Raw genomic sequence first — 16,120 nt, forward strand, 5'->3', positions numbered from 1 at the left:
AGTATCTAGTAGAGTACATAAATTAAAATCTAGCTGTTTAATTATCTACCTACCTACCTACCTATCTATCTGTAGGTCTCCACTTTTCATATGAGATTGTGTTCTTAGAAACATTAAAATAGTACTCTTTTTTCTTATTCACTGAGTAAAATTCACTTCATATTTGTAAGTATTTTTCTGAATACCTCTGGTCATAATTAGGGAATTATGAAATTACAAATTTCACTTAAGTTCCATTGTTTCTCCACAATTATTAGACTAAGAAAAAATATCCAGTTGCTAAAAAAGATAGACAGTTGTTTTAAATAAATAGAAATAAATGTCTCTCTAGAGATATGGCTTTAAGATACAATAATAAATATTTTGTTGGATAAGTTTGGGATAAATTCAGAGGAAAACATTAATTCAGTATGCTTTGATGTTTCCCTTCTGAGTGATAGAATAATGCAGTGGTCTTCTTTTTACACATTAATTATGCAAATGTCGAAAACTGTGTCTTTTCAGAATTATTGTAGGTCAGTACTTGTCAACTTTTTGTTTTTACAATTGTGGTAGTTACTGATATTAGCATGATATTAAACCTAGTTGTTCTGTGTTTCTAATGAGATTTGTTTGTGAATCAGAAATAGATGGCCTGTTGTTCTCCTTGGTCATAGAGCAACTAAATACTATGTTTTTATTAGCACCCTGGAATTTTTTTTACCTCTGTGGATCCCATTAGTTTAAAAATCATAGATTTTATTAGCTAAGAAGTACACAGACTATTTAACTCTGCTATTCCAAGAACAAAACAATCTAGACTTACGGTTTTCTGAAACTAAAACTGTCTAAACTTGAGACATTTACTTACATTGCAGACAAAAAATTCTGGCTTTTCTGGGAATGAATGTAGGCTTTACTGTCCCTGAAATATTATACCATTTGGAGGAAACACTTTGAAAAAAATCTAAAAGCATCATACTTTTCATATTTTACTAAGCATGTGACCTTGTGAGTGGATCTCTAGGCCCTCCCAGGGCCTTGCAAGGAACCCATACAAGTACAGGGCTCTGAAGCTTAAGGGGCATTAGCTTCACAGTAAGCCTACATTTGGAAATATTAAAAAGATAAAAGTCAAGAAGCAGATTCGTTAGTGGCTTCATTATCATTAGTTAAATATTTGATAATATTGTACATGGATTCTCTTGTTAAATATTAAACCAAGTGTGTTTTCAACCAAACTAGTTCCCAGCACTTTCAGTATTTAATTCCATTTGCAAGAAATTCACATGTATCTTGACAACATGATCTTTAACTGCAGGGATTACTGCAAACTGTACTTCTGTTTGCAGGTGGAATATTTGAAACTTTTCTTGATCTCTACAGCCTTCATTCAGTGCAGGTTAGTCAGAGTCAGTCCCAGGGACACGCAAATGTTCATTGCTGAATAATCGGTGGATAGGATTTCGTTTCATTTTTCTTTTCCTGGGTTAGAAACATTTGTGTCCTCTCAGTGTCTGACAGTAGGTCTCCAGCTTGTCACATAATGGGGTTGATACATTTATTCCTGAAGTTCAACTTGAGGGATGTACAAAGGCATTCTTTATTATTTGTAATGGAACGTGTAAAATCTCAATACATTTGTGATTCTCTCACTAGTACTCTGTGCTATAAAGATGTAGAAAATAATGATTTACCTTAAAACGCTGTTGTGTCTGAACCTATTTATTCAAACCTTCCTTCTACTTCCTTTACTTTTGTTTGGCTAACATAAATTATTTTATATTTCTTTTTAACTAACAATCATGATGACAAAAATTAACACAGTTTTATTTGAAGCATAAGTTGCACATACCATGAGTATATCAATGTGTAACATCTGGCATTTGGCATTCAAGTTAAACAGTAACCATTTCGAGTGAACAGTACACATTCTTAGCGAGAAACAGAAGAAACTGCCTGATGCCTAAGTGTTTGGAAATAACAATGCCAGAGTGCCCAACACTTGGAAACACTTGGTAGGGCTATATATTTTCAAGCATTTCTCTGTTTGTTCCCTTGGTAACCAGCCTCGACACACAAATTCAGAGCACCTGCATGGTGTCATGGTATTGTTCCAATATTTACTCCAAGAGAAATTCTGAAGTTGGTCATTCTGAAGATGGGGCTTGGGCAAGTTGCGTCTGATCTTACCAGCCCTGCTCACTGTATCCTCTTAGGGTGCTTCTTTCTTTCCTTCTCTGGGCCCTCAGCAGACGACCACCGTACAGGATGGTGGTACACTTAAACTCTGGCTGAATTTGTTCTCTAATATAAACTGACTCAAGCTAAACACATAAAGGTTTACCAATCTGCTTCACTGCTTTTTATGGATTGTGGCTAACTCTGGAGTCAAAGTTGCTCTGGCCTTAATTTTGGGGGGAGATTCCGCAAATTGGGTATCTTAAGGCAGAATGCTGTGAATGGCTGAGCAGCCTCCCTCTTCATACCTTGGAAGGCTTTCTCACTGAGTTGTTCCATTCTACTTCAAATATCCAAATGGAATGTCTGAAGATAAATTCATAGTGACATTTCCTTTATTATTGTGTGTACATAGTATGACATTGTGAATTGGATGTAAGGGTTTATAACATTTTGCAAAGCTGCATCTTTGCTTATGTATTATTTCTGTGTGTGCTGAAAATTTACCACTGACCTTGCAAAACGTCCATCCAACACATTCACCATCAAGCAGTCATCCCCATAACTCAGACATTTCTGGAGGTTTTCTTAGAATTTTCTCTCTGCTACAAATTATTGTACAAGAAAAGGATAGAAATAGTGACTTCTTTCAGAAGCAGCAATGGAATGTAAATACCAGAATGATCTGATGACCACTGTCATTCTTTTAATGAATGAATGAGCACAGAACCACAAAAGGGTGTATTTTGTATTCAATTCTTATTTGAACTTATATTTCCAAGTACACTTCCTTTAGAGTATGGCCAGCCCCCTCCTTCGCTTTGGGGGTGAGGTAAGGTCTTTTTACCCCCAGAAACTAAGGAAGAATTTTAAATGTCTGGCATGTAAACAGTACTATCTACTATTTGTTGACTGAATAAATGAATTCCAGAACGAGTTATTACCAAGGCATAGGATTGTCAAACTTTATAAAGAAAGCTTTAAAAAATCACTTAACCTAGTGATTTTCAAAAATCATTCAATCAGATGAACCGAACTCTGACAAATAAGAACACTTGCTTTTTCTGAGGTTCTTTCAGATGTGAGAACCTGCCTCTCTTTGAAGGTAATATCTTCATGACCACTGAGCTGACAGCATGATAACTGGAGATGTTCAGAGATATGCCCAAGATTGTAGACGAATAACCTTTTGTTCTCTACTTAACTAAACCACACTGCCATTTATTTATTTCTCCATTTAAAATGAGAAATCAGTCATCCTCTATACAATTTCTGATAGTGACCCCCCCTCACCGCCTTCCCTGTAGAGTGCTCAACGTCTAATTTTTGATAAGCAGTTAATGGAGTCAGTTCCCATTTCCTTAAACAAGAATGAATTGTGTGTGTTCCTGAATCTAAGAATTCACCTGCATCTTTTTAAAATTCTATACTTTTCTAGCGTTTTTTCATAATCATGTTCTTTTTTAAAATGCTATAAATGAAATTATAATAAACACGTCACAGATGATAACTGTTAATACTAAAATAGAAAAATCAACAGAAGGTAGAACAGTTGATATAGCACTGAGCCTAACGATGACTGTACAGACTGCATATTTATTGTGGGAAACAATTTCTCATAAGTAATGTACATTATTTTTAAAGAAATGTGTGCATCTCCAGTAGGCACTATAGCAATTAAACTTAAAAATTATTTCAGAACTAGATCAAAATTAGTCATATAAGAAATTTGTAACTTAACATATTTTAAATTGTAGCTTTTGTTAGTAAGACATATTAAATATGCTATTTGAAAAATCTTAGGATTGAAAAAAACTGTAAATGTCAAATCAACCCTCAGTCCTTTAAGTCCCTCTATAGTATTCTTAATATATGATCACATATCCTCTGCTTGAAGAGCTTAAGGGCAAATAATTAACTTTCAAAGAATTAAGAATATCCTTCCTGTAGAAAATTCAACCTTCTGTGACTTCTGTCCTGTCTAATAACTCTCTCAATCGAAAGTTTTTCAAGTAATGAGAGGAAGCTATTATATTTTTCCTGAATCATCTTTATCCAAAATAAATATATACTTTTTTGTCCCAACTGTTCCTCCTATAACATTGTATCAAGTGTGAAAGAACTCTCCTCTTCAGATAATCCACTTCTATTTATCCAGCCCGGAGTATTTCAATGGGAGCTTAATGGAATATGGGGTTGGACAAATTTTTGTGGTATGGATTTTGCACATGGCAGGAGGCTTAACATCTCTGACGCTGTAAACCAAATACTAATAGTGCTCCGAACTCCAGTGAGAACAGACGTATTCTCTAACATTGCCAAATGTCCTCTTGTGAAAAATAGATGTTACCTCAGTTAGAAGCTCTGATGGGCAACGGACTTGAATAGACTTCTCTCTAAAGAAGACGTACAGTGCAGCCAACAAGTATATGCAACGGTGCTCAGCACCACTAGTTATCAAGGAAATTCACATCAAAACCACAGTGAGATATTATCTCACACCTGTCAGAATGTTTATTATCAAAAGACAAGAGATAATAAATGCTAGTGAAAATATGAAAAAAAAAAAAAAAGAGAACCTTTTTACACTGTTGGGTACGAATTTTCCGTTACGAGATGAATACTTCCGGAGATCTAATGTATCACGTGGTGACTATAGTTAGTAATAAGATACTGTATACTTGAAAGTTGCTAAGACAGTAGATCTCAAGTGTTCTCACTGCACATGCACGCACACACACATAAGCAAAAGGTAATTACGTGAGGTGATGGTTTAATTAGCTTGACTGTGGTAATCATTTCACAGTTTATACATATTTTGAAACATCATGCTGTACATCTTAAATATATACAAATATATATAAGCTCTGAGACTGTAGGTGTTTTTGTTTGTTTGGTTGGTTGGTAATCTCAAGTCCTCTGTATAAAAGTGTTTACGTGGGTGGGGCCTGCCGATGTTAACTGGCAGACCACTAGAGCACTTCCCATGAGCCGAGTTAACAGTAACCATCAGCATTCTCCTAAAACACCTAGCAGTCCTAAATCCAACCCAGACTTTCCATGTTGTGTTAGAATTTCATTAGAAATATGGTAAAATATCTTGAAAAAGATTGATGTTCTACTGTCTGTATTTCTTTGACATAAATGTACAGAAATAATGAATTTAGCTTTAGTTAATAAACATGCTGGGGGATTATAGCTTCTTATTCTAGGTTTTCTTTAAAAAGCTTTCAGTAATCTAATTTGTTCCTGTAAACCTTCAGAATTTTTGTCAAATTCGTCAATCTGTGAAAAACGTGTCTGTCTGTTTTGGAGAAGTGGATTTATTTCCCTGATGCTACTTTTCACTAAATCTTCTCTGTCCCTTATATTTTAACACATTGATTTAATTACCTGCTCAGCATCTATCGTGCTCAGAGACACTCCTTACTTTTCCATATTTTTCCATAAAAATCTTAATTTTCTAAGGTTTGAATCTCATAGCTACTAAGTATCTTGGGCGCTACGCATTTTCCCGTCTTCTCCCTTCTCTGGGTTTAATTCCCTCAGCTGTTTTATAACTTTTCTCTTGCGTTTCCATGTCTTCTCCAAAAGTCCGCAGTTGGCTTCTATTTGAGTGGCCTTAAGCTTCCTTTTGTATTTGTCTAATTTCTTCCTTTTCTGTATCAAGTGATTAATGTACTTCCCAAATGAAATCTAAGCTTACGTTGCTAAGGATTTACAGTTACTCCTTCGTTTTTTTATATAGTTTAGATATTCTGTTTAGGCTTTTTAAAAAATCCTTTAAAATCGAGATACAGTGCAGATACCTTCCTCTTTTCCTTAAGTATTGTGGTGAGTCTGCTTCTGAAAACAAGTGTTACTACCCCCACGTCCAGTTACTCCTCCTTCTGTGGGTCTTCATCGCAAGCACTGTTGCTGCAAGGAGTGTATACATACTTTTTGGAACTTGTTGATTCCTCATTGAAAAAGATCAGAATAGCATACGCCATTTATGTGAACAATAATAGGTCTTATTCATTTGTTCGTTCATGCATTCTAGCTTTGCCTTGTGAACACTCACAGCTAGATCCGCTCATGGAGGTTCTAGATGATGTCAAAAGACATACAAAGTCTTAATGTAGCTTTTTCTGGATAACATTGTCTCCTAGATTAATAGCAATGCTGCATAGACTAGAACATATATGTCCCACAATTAATTATAAACAATGAGACTTCAAAGACCATTCCTAACAGTTTAAAAACTTTTACTCTGAATTAGTAAGTATGTGTGTGTGTGTAAAGGCAGTTTGTTATAAAGAGGTTAAAAAGAAGCCAAACATAAAGACATAGCTAGACAATGTCATATGTTTTATCTAAACCCCCATGAAGTTCAGAACGCCAAGCGACCCTTGTCAACTTAAAGTTCATTTAATTTATGAATGCATGCAGTGCAATAAATGTGGGTGCCACTTATTTCAGGGAACCTGTAAAACAAGCTATTAAACAAAATACCCAATTCTTCAAAGTAAAATCCCATAACAGCTTCTCAGTTAGACATGTGATTGAACCAAACTTTTTTGTTGTAACCCTTGGTATTTCCAAACCTACCTTTCATGATACCACAGTATTTAAGAAAGAAAAAAAAAAGAATCTATTCTACTGCAGGTTTATCTGCTGGGATGCTTCCAGCGTAAACACTCATAGACGTCTTCCACACCAACTGAACGATTACCTCATTTAATAAAAATGTTAAATAGAGGGTGATGGCAGAATGGCATCATTAGGGCTCCAGGTCCACCTCACCGCGATGCTCTTGGAAATGCTAGCTTCTGCGTGTCAGCTGTTCCCTCAGGCCAGCTCTCTTCAGGTTCACAAGAGGGCTGTTCTGCTTCAAGGCTACATACGCAAGTGAGATGACAGTGAGTGATTTCTTGGTAATTCTTTTTAAGCAAAGGAGAGCTTCCCCCGAAATTGCTAGTCGATCTCCACCCGTGTCCCCCTGGCCAGAGCTGTGTCGTCAGCCCAGCCCTAACACATTCAGCTGAGAGGGGATGGATGGCCACAACTGGCTCCCTTAGGAAATCAGGAGTGACTCCCACCTCAACATGGAGTTTTAAGTCTCTGAACACATGGGTGTGCAGCGAAAAGCAGATTCCTGCAAGGAATCCGTGTTCTCACAGAAGAGGAAGTAGGAAAAAATAGATGCACAATCTTATAACCGAGAGTATCAGCCAAGGGAGCTCTCCTTTAAATACCAGTTATTAGTGCTCTGTGACGGCTGTTCTCTGGAATAAGCAGAGAATACTAATTGTGACTACTCGGGAGTGTTCATTGCACACTAGAACTTATGTAAAATGTACACAAAGAATCCTAGGAGCACATTCTCTTGGCACTGTGTCCCTTGGATTCAAAACACACACCCCCACACACAGGGACCTCTGTCCCTCCACTACACACACGGTCAAATGCTGTGGTAGACAGTGGCAGTGCTGCTGGGGTTGGTGGATCTCGCACCTTTATTCAGGAATTTTGGTTACTTAAAACTAGTCGTTACTCATAAACCAAGTCACTTTTAAAGAGAAGAGTTAAGGTGAATGAAGATCATATACACATCTCTAGATGGCCTTTAACCCAGCATGTGTGCTGTGTTTTTGTTTTCTGTGTGGTTTAGGTAGGAAGAGAAGGGAACCCAGTAGATTAAAAATCCTATTTAAAGTCTTGTCTTCTGTGATAAATATTAATATCATACCAATGTAGTGATGGCGGCATCTCATAGATACTAAATGAACTTAGAAAACAATTTAATGTAAGTAAATTAAAAAAAAATTACTATCTACTATACCTGGCTTACTATCTACTATCTACTGGCTCTAATTCGAAAAGATACGTGCACCCCAGTGTTCATAGCAGCACTATTTACAGTAGCCAAGACATGGAAACAGCCTAAATGTCCACTGACAGATGACTGGATAAAAAAGTTGTGGTGTATATATATATATATTCCTCAGCCATAAAAAAGAATACAAATAATGCCATTTGCAGAAACATGGATGGACCTGGAGATCATACAGAAATGTTACTTTTATTATTATGCAGTTATTGTGCCAGCCTTAAACAAGTTAGAATGTCTCTTCTGGTTGAGAGTGATGTAACCTACGAACATGAAGGAAGTGCCTGGTGTGTCTGTCCTTAGGCACGGCGAATTAGAACGGCTGCTTTCAAACCCTTTGATTTTTATTAAAAGGTTTTGGTAAGATGCCAGTTTGCCCCCATCCCACCCCACCCCCTTACAAATAGCATGGTCATCCTTTTTAACCAGCTGTGGTTATGCCAGGTTGGCACAATCTGTGATTGAATGGAGATAGAAATGGAAAGAGTTGAGGAAATACAAAAATAACTACCTTCTCCTAAAAGCAAAATTCAAGAACTTTTCTCACTACCAGGCCAATGGCAAAACAAGCATTAAGATACGTAAATATAGAAAAATATTTAATATAGGAGATACGGGAAATGGTTTATAGGTGTATAGGTGAATTTTAAAATAGCATTTAGTCCCTCATTAAAGTCTGGTAGCTTCATCTGTTGAAGTGGTGAGACGTCTCTCCGAGGAGTGGCTGTATCTGCCAAGAACTGACTGTGAGAAAAATAAAACATTTGTTTATAAGGGAGGAGAACATTCCAAACAAAGGAACAGCAAATAGAAAGAAGAGTTTGAAGACCAGTCCACCCCTAATAGCCTCCATCCTATTAGTGCAGCTAGCGTGTTGATCAGCTCCTTTCTTGATTTCTACAACTACTCAAACCCATTCGTTCAAACCCTTTGTACGCCAGGTGGACGCTGAGTGGCATGCGCTGAGTGCCTGCAGCAGACATAAAGACTCAGCTTGTGCAGGGCTGGCAGGGCTCTGGTTAGTCCAGCCGGGGTGACCAAGCACTGGGCAGCGCACTACCTGAAGGTGATCTCCCTGAGTAACATTTTATCCCTGTCCTTTGTCAAAGCGAATGCAGTCGCTGCTTCCTAATGATCAGGGGCTCTCCCCGCGTGCCTTTTACTGACCTCAAATGAAAGGTGATCCCATAGAGAGAGAAACCAGGTAGATTTTCAGCCCCAAGTTCAGTGCAGGAAAAAACCTCAGACATATGAACAATCAGTGGGTGAGAGGATCCCGCCCTCTGTCCAAATGAAAAACAGCAACAGTTTTCTAATTCAAAAGAATCTCTTTGAGACATCTTTCAAATTTAGAGAGCCTCTGTTACTAAGTAAAATACTGCTGAGGTAAGTACAGATAAATTTCTGTAACTGCAAACAACTTTCTCCCAGTCCTGCACTAGTGCTTTTTGTCATTTGACTTGACAGGATACGACATATACAAATTTGAAATAAAGCAAATGAAAAATCAATTATAGCAGTTTTATCATTTCTTCTGTTAGTGTTTATGCTATGCACAAAAATTTTATACAGCTCAAACTGATAGTCAATCTCAATCCATTGTTTTAGATTGATAAGTATATTTTATGAAATGCTCATTACACAACATACTCCCCAAATTTTCTCACATTTATCAGGTACTCAATGCAATATACAAAAGAAATAAAAATAAGCACTATGAGTTCATGTTTACAGGACAGAATGACAATATACCAAAGAATAGACCAATTCATATATCCATACATATGTCAAAAATAACATAACATAACATAACAAAAAATCATCTCTTTATGACAATATACAAAACTTGAAATTAGCAATAGGAGAGAAATAGTATCGTCATTGTATTCAGAGTCCCCAAGATCACTCCCAGTTTTGATAGTTGGCTATAGACATTGACAGGACTCAACAGTAGCTTTTTCATGGCTGTGATTTATTAAAATGAAATGATACAAAGTGAAAAAGTCAGCAAAGGGAGGAGTGAAGTACAAAGGAAACCAGGTGCAAACTTCCAAGAGTCCTCTCCCAATGGAATCACTAAGGATGACCTTAATTCCTTCAGCAGATAGTTGTGACAACACATGTGAAGTGCTGTCTACCGGAAATCTCATTAGAGACTCAATGCTTAAGGTTTCTTTTGGGTTGCTGGTCACCCAGGTTATTCTCTGGCATGCACCAAAATTCCAGACTCCAGAAGGAAAGGAGGTGTTCAGCATAAAACACGTTGTAAAACAGTTCAGGCATGGTGAACCACTGTTATCCGTTAGGGAATGGTGGGAACAATTCTGAAATCCAGGTCCCCAGATGCCAGCCAAGAGCCAACCTTGCGAGCAGGCCTTTCTAAGGACGGCAGTCGTAGCTCTGCTGTGTGAACTCCTTTCTGCACCGTAGCTAAAAGCACGCGTTTTATAATCAGATGACTCTGGGCTCATATCCACATTCCACCACTAATATTGATGTTGACCTGAAACAAGTTATCTAAACACTTTGCACGCCTCGGTTTTATCAACTGTTAGTAGCTGTAATTAGGCAATTCATTAATTAGGCCATGAAAATCATATGCAATAATGCATGTAGAATGAAAATCATATGCAATAATGCATGTAGAATTCTTAGCACACTTCCTGCAAAGAGCAATAACTGGATGAATGTTGATGAATAGTAACAGTATGTGTGGCAGCTGCCTTCACAGAGCTTACAACAGATTGCGTGAACAAAAGTCAAACAAATGAAGTAGACAGTGTTCCGTTCTGTTTGTGTGCGTGTGCATTACCAACTGTAAGTGCAACAGAAGTCTGAAGAATGGGCAAACACTCTGTGATCTATAAGAACCCACAGAAGCATCCTTGGCAGAATCTGGAATCTGGATCAGAAGAAATCAGTGGCAAGATCATCCTGATTTAGATGCAGTCTGGTGCTTCTCTGTATGTTTTTGGAAATAAGACATTATTATTCTTGCATACCGTTTTGTTTTAACTGCTTGGCAAGCAAATAGAACAAAGCATTTTGATGAATAATATCTTTGCTCTACCAAGATAGGGGCTGAGATGTAACTCTCAGCAGGTAGAGGATTTTCTTTTTTTTTTTGACATAACTAGTGATTAAACATCATGATTACTGGAAAAACACATGCTGAGTAAAAACTTCCAGAATGATTAAATTTATTTATAAGTATATGAATGAGCTCAGAATATAATTAGGCTTAAGAGTCATCAACAAGGGACACCGTGAGGCCAGCCCATGTTTGACAAAAATCATGTGTGATGAGAATTTATTTATTTTCTTGAAACTTCATCTTTTTTGTTGATAAAATAAACTAAGTTTCTTGTAGGTTGGAGAGAGGTATTGGATGGTCCTATATCTAATGTTAGATGCCTCCGCAAGCTAATATTAAGCATTTAGAGGTTCTTTACAAAATAAGTACATTTTATTCTGTATCATAATTTTAATTTTGATCCACAACTATTGCAGAGTAGAAATATTTTGATATTTTATAAGCAACTAATATTAAGGGGTACAGATCTTTGATTATTTCAAAATAAATCACTTAAAAATTACCTTTTTTTTCTAGGAAAAGATTATAGATGACTTGTGTAAACATGTAACTTTACAGGATATCATTTAACTAAGATGTATAACATAAAATGAAATTATTTGTTAAAATTAAAAACTCTCATTGCGTCTTGAATGATGCCACTAGAAATTAGCAAAGTCTGCTCACAAAGGGCCAACACCTCTGAACGTTTTCTTTAGCGGCTACCCTTAGTCACAGTCACGGGGAAAAGGCGTGAGGTGATTATCCCAGCCTATAGATATAATTATTTCCAATACATTGCAAATTGTGATTCATAGATTATTTTCAAATTTTAAGTTACACTATTTAAGCAAACATATTTACAAAACATGGTGATCAGATAGCCCATTTGTTAGTTATCCGAGTACCACGTACAAAAGGGAATGTGTAATCCGTTACTGACAGGAGATCATTATAATTAGTCCCAGTAATTGATAAATGCTTTTGAATTCATCCTGATAATCTAGTATTTACTGAAGCATCCATCACGGTTCTTAAAATAACTTGTTGGCCATTTCTTCCTCTAGAATACAAGGCATTTAGGATTATAGTGTATTATTTTATCTGTGGTGTCTGTCAACTTTATACTGGGAGCTTGAGAAATATTGCACCAAACTGATTTGAGTTGAATTGAATTGAACTGAACCAGTTAAGTAATTTTAAGAAAAGGAATCCACACCTACGTTCAGGAATTAATCAAACTAATCAATTTATTCTAACTCGTCCCTTCTGACAAAGGCTATTTGAACTTAGCTGTATGCTTTTCAATTAAAATGCTCATTTTTTCTAAATCAATGTGTCTGTTATAATATACATATTTTTCAGTGTACTTTAAATATCCTCCCTGTAGAAATTCTGAAATGTAATGCAACAGCACTTGGCAAATTTTTCAGTTTTAGCATTAACTAGAAATTGTTTTATTTTTTTCTAGGCTAAACATTGGACTGAGAATCCTGACCTAATGTAATATTTTTTTCTCCTCAAACCAGTACCGCTAGTTTCAGGTGAAATGTAATTTTAAGTTAAGAAGGAAATGTCAGATAAAACCATTTACATTTGGAAAGATCTTATAAAGTGGTCCGTACTTACAGTGAATCTAAGACAGCCTCTGTTGTTATTTTGCACCATTATTTTATGAGGCACCACTAAAGAAAAAAATGTGCACTAAAATTAGACATCACATTCTCTGAATAGTTAGCATTTTTATTTTATAATTACCAAAAGAGCTTTTTTAGACATAGTTAAACACAGATTATTTAAATTATTTTAATCACTCCTGAATATTTTATACATACACACATGTACACACATCAAAAAATGTATATTAAATAGAGCGAGGTGTGACTAAAATGTCCATTCACGATCTTGTTCTTCTCCATGAGTGTTTAGTCAGGGTACTTGGTGTTCACATTGCACACACAATTGTCCTCTGCTGGTGACGCAGCTTTGGCAATCCCACCTGAACCATGACACCCATTCTGTAAGGTTCCATGGTGGTACTCTCTTGACCTTCCTTACCAGACTGTGTCGACAGCTTTTTCAGACAATGATCCGTCAGGATTCGTATTTGTATTCCCTTTTCAAACGATCTTTAAATGATGTGATCAAAATGTGAGGAATGGCCTTGTCTAACCCAGCCACAGACATAACCAAGTTCAGGCGTGCCCAGGCCTTTTGAGGTGCCTGCCACCAGGGGCTGTTAAGAGACCATCAAGTGTAAGACATCCTCATTTCTAATATAAGGAGATATGAAGACAGTTTATACCTTAGAGTAAAAAAAAAAAAAAAACAGTATTGAAGAAAAGTCACAGTGAGGTATAAATAAAACAAAAAATTCAGCTCCAGTTAAAGGCATATATGTGTGCATCCATACATATTATTCCAAGAAATAAAATTCTAACAGACAAATCTTTTATATAATCCCTAGATTTTTGTTACACAAATTTACCTGTGTTTAAAGATATTTAGGGAGTTGAGGTATGTCCTGCTGAAAAGCTTTTCCATCCAAAGTGGAATAATGACGGTCCTAACAGAGTGTATGTCAAACAAGTCTCATTTCTTACTTCCTGTGCTTGTATGTATATTGTTAAAGACAACCAGTCAGATTGCAAAGGGCTGAAAAGTCTTCATGAAATCCCATATGAACTCAAGTATTTTTCTTTGATCGTTAAAAAGTGCTTCCCAGCTTTCAGAATTAGCAAGTGGTTATAAATAAATAACCCAGCAACTGAAGGTTTCTTCATTTCCTCTCTGCCTCAGGTCCTATAAGCAGTGTCCTGGTGAATAACTACGGCAGCCGGCCCGTGGTGATGGCAGGAGGCTTGCTGTGCTGTCTGGGAATGGTCTCGGCCTCTTTCAGTACCAACGTGGTACAACTTTACATCACCATGGGATTCATTTGCGGTAAGTCCGGCTTTGCGTTCAGCTCATGTTCTTCTTAACACTTCTGTTGTTTGCCAAATTCTGTCAGAAGCATGAGCAGCAGAGCATTCTAATTGCTTTCTTTGAATTTCCTTTTTATATCAGATGGTATCTTAAAGTATTGTCAGAGTACACTGAAATACTGGCTACAGGATGGGCGATCACACTAATTTCGAAAATGGAAAAAGCAAGTTACCAGACATGTTATGGGCTGTGATACAATGTCAAAAAGAAAACCTCTTTGGTTGGTTTTTACTGTTTCAACATTAAATCTTCAGCTAGTTAAGACGGTATTGTGGAAACAGACTTTCTGGCATGTAAATAGCTTCATAAAAAAAGTTATTTTCATTGCTTATTACTATTAGTATCTGGCTGATTGCTCATAATAGGTTAAAAATGGTCCCAAAAAAGATATTTCCTGAAGTCACTGGTTTAGCTTTAACACTAGAATTATTGGTGCCTGTGTTGTGATTAGTGGCTGAGCTCTGCACCAATGTCCCTTCTCCTTACTAAAAGATTCTATTTAAAAACTCTGGAGGGCACATTTGCCACTAAACACAAATATTTTTAAATGACACCCTATCACTTGATTATAGTTTCTCATGCACATCTGTAGACTCCAGCTGACCTGAATATGTGCATTTGGAAAACACTGTTTTTGGTAGCCTCAATGGTAAATTGTATTAAACAAATCTATACTCAAAGTTTTAAGAAAAAAAAAAGTTTTAAGTTAAAGAAATGGAATCTTTTCCTTTTACCTACAGATAAAAAGATAAATTATTTCTCTTTTTATGATTTTACATCAGTCTAATCTTGCACTTATGCATCATTTGATAAAAAAAAAATTAGATACAGTAATAGTGATGTTAAAATCTTTCTCTTTACAACCTATGGACAACTGCTTTTTTTTTTCTTTGATATGGTAAAACACCTCTGACATGGCAAATGAGAATCTTCATGTCTCTAAGAACTGTCACGGTGGAGTGAATGCCCTTTCCTTTGTGCAGAAATACTATTTACAGTTAACCCTTGGACAACATGGGTTTGAACTGCACAGGTCCACTTAAATACGGATTTCTTCCAATGGTAAAGACTACAGTACTGCACGATCCATGGTTGGTTGAATCCTGAGGAGAGCTGGTGATAAATTATATGCAGATTTTCGACTGTGCAGAGGGTGGGCACTCCCTAAACCCCGCGACGTTCAACAGTCAGCTGTGTTGCATTTGACCATAGAAGTCAGGCGGGGTTTACAAGTAGATATATCAGGGGAAAAGATGATTTTGGTATTATTGTATCACAAGTATCAATAGTATTATATGCTATTCTAACTTCAGTTCCATCCCTTTGGGTCTTAAAGGCTTTGTTGTTTCTAGTTAAACCATTGATTACACCTGTGAGGGGCGTATCTTGAGTCATTATCAGCCAGTGCTTCTTGGTGTCTGAAATCAGACAGGGCTAGGTTTTAACCCTGACTCAGCACGTGTTAGCTGTGTGATCATGGGTAAATTAGCCTTCTCATGCCTCAGTCTCTTTGTCTCTAAAACAGGGAAATGATAGCTCCTTCCTTTGGGAGTTGTTGGCATAATTAATGTGAAAAAAAAATGAATATATAGTACTTTACAGAGTGCCCAGCATTTTGTTACTTTTAAAATAAATATTAACAAATGATGATTACAGTATCATTACATAACATCTTGAAGCTCTAGAGCTTACTTGATTTTGGCAAAATCCTGTTTTGCTGTTAAGGGAACCTGGAGCTCACGAAGTCTAAGTACTTGGCGCAGCAGCGCACACAGCGGAGTCAGTGAGGCAGACTGAGAACTCCTGTGTCATGTCTCGTGTTCCTTTTACCATGCCACATGGGAACTAGGTGGCCACGGTCTCCTAAGGAGACCTGGAATTAGCATCTGAAAGCAAAGTTCCAGGTGACAGGATGGGGACATAGGGAAGGGGGGGTGGCAGAAGGTGAAGAAATTGAACTTCAAAACACAATTCCCAGGTTTTAATTTGGGTTCTTCCACTTACAAGCTGCCGACCGCAGTTTAATTATT

The 16,120-nt window shown here is 36.8% G+C and overlaps 1 protein-coding gene across 11 annotated transcripts in view; it reads left to right on the top strand.

The window, feature by feature from the left end:
* SLC16A7 (solute carrier family 16 member 7) overlaps positions 1-16,120 on the top strand; it is a 141,943-nt gene that overhangs the window by 112,974 nt on the left and 12,849 nt on the right. For all 11 annotated transcript variants that reach the window (XM_032493253.1, XM_032493257.1, XM_032493256.1 and 8 more), the window contains one exon: positions 13,905-14,048. In XM_032493253.1, the coding sequence (XP_032349144.1) occupies positions 13,905-14,048 (144 nt within the window). The remainder of the gene's footprint in view (positions 1-13,904; positions 14,049-16,120) is intronic.

Source organism: Camelus ferus, chromosome 12 (genome assembly GCF_009834535.1).
Source record: "Camelus ferus isolate YT-003-E chromosome 12, BCGSAC_Cfer_1.0, whole genome shotgun sequence".
Taxonomy (NCBI): domain Eukaryota; kingdom Metazoa; phylum Chordata; class Mammalia; order Artiodactyla; family Camelidae; genus Camelus; species Camelus ferus.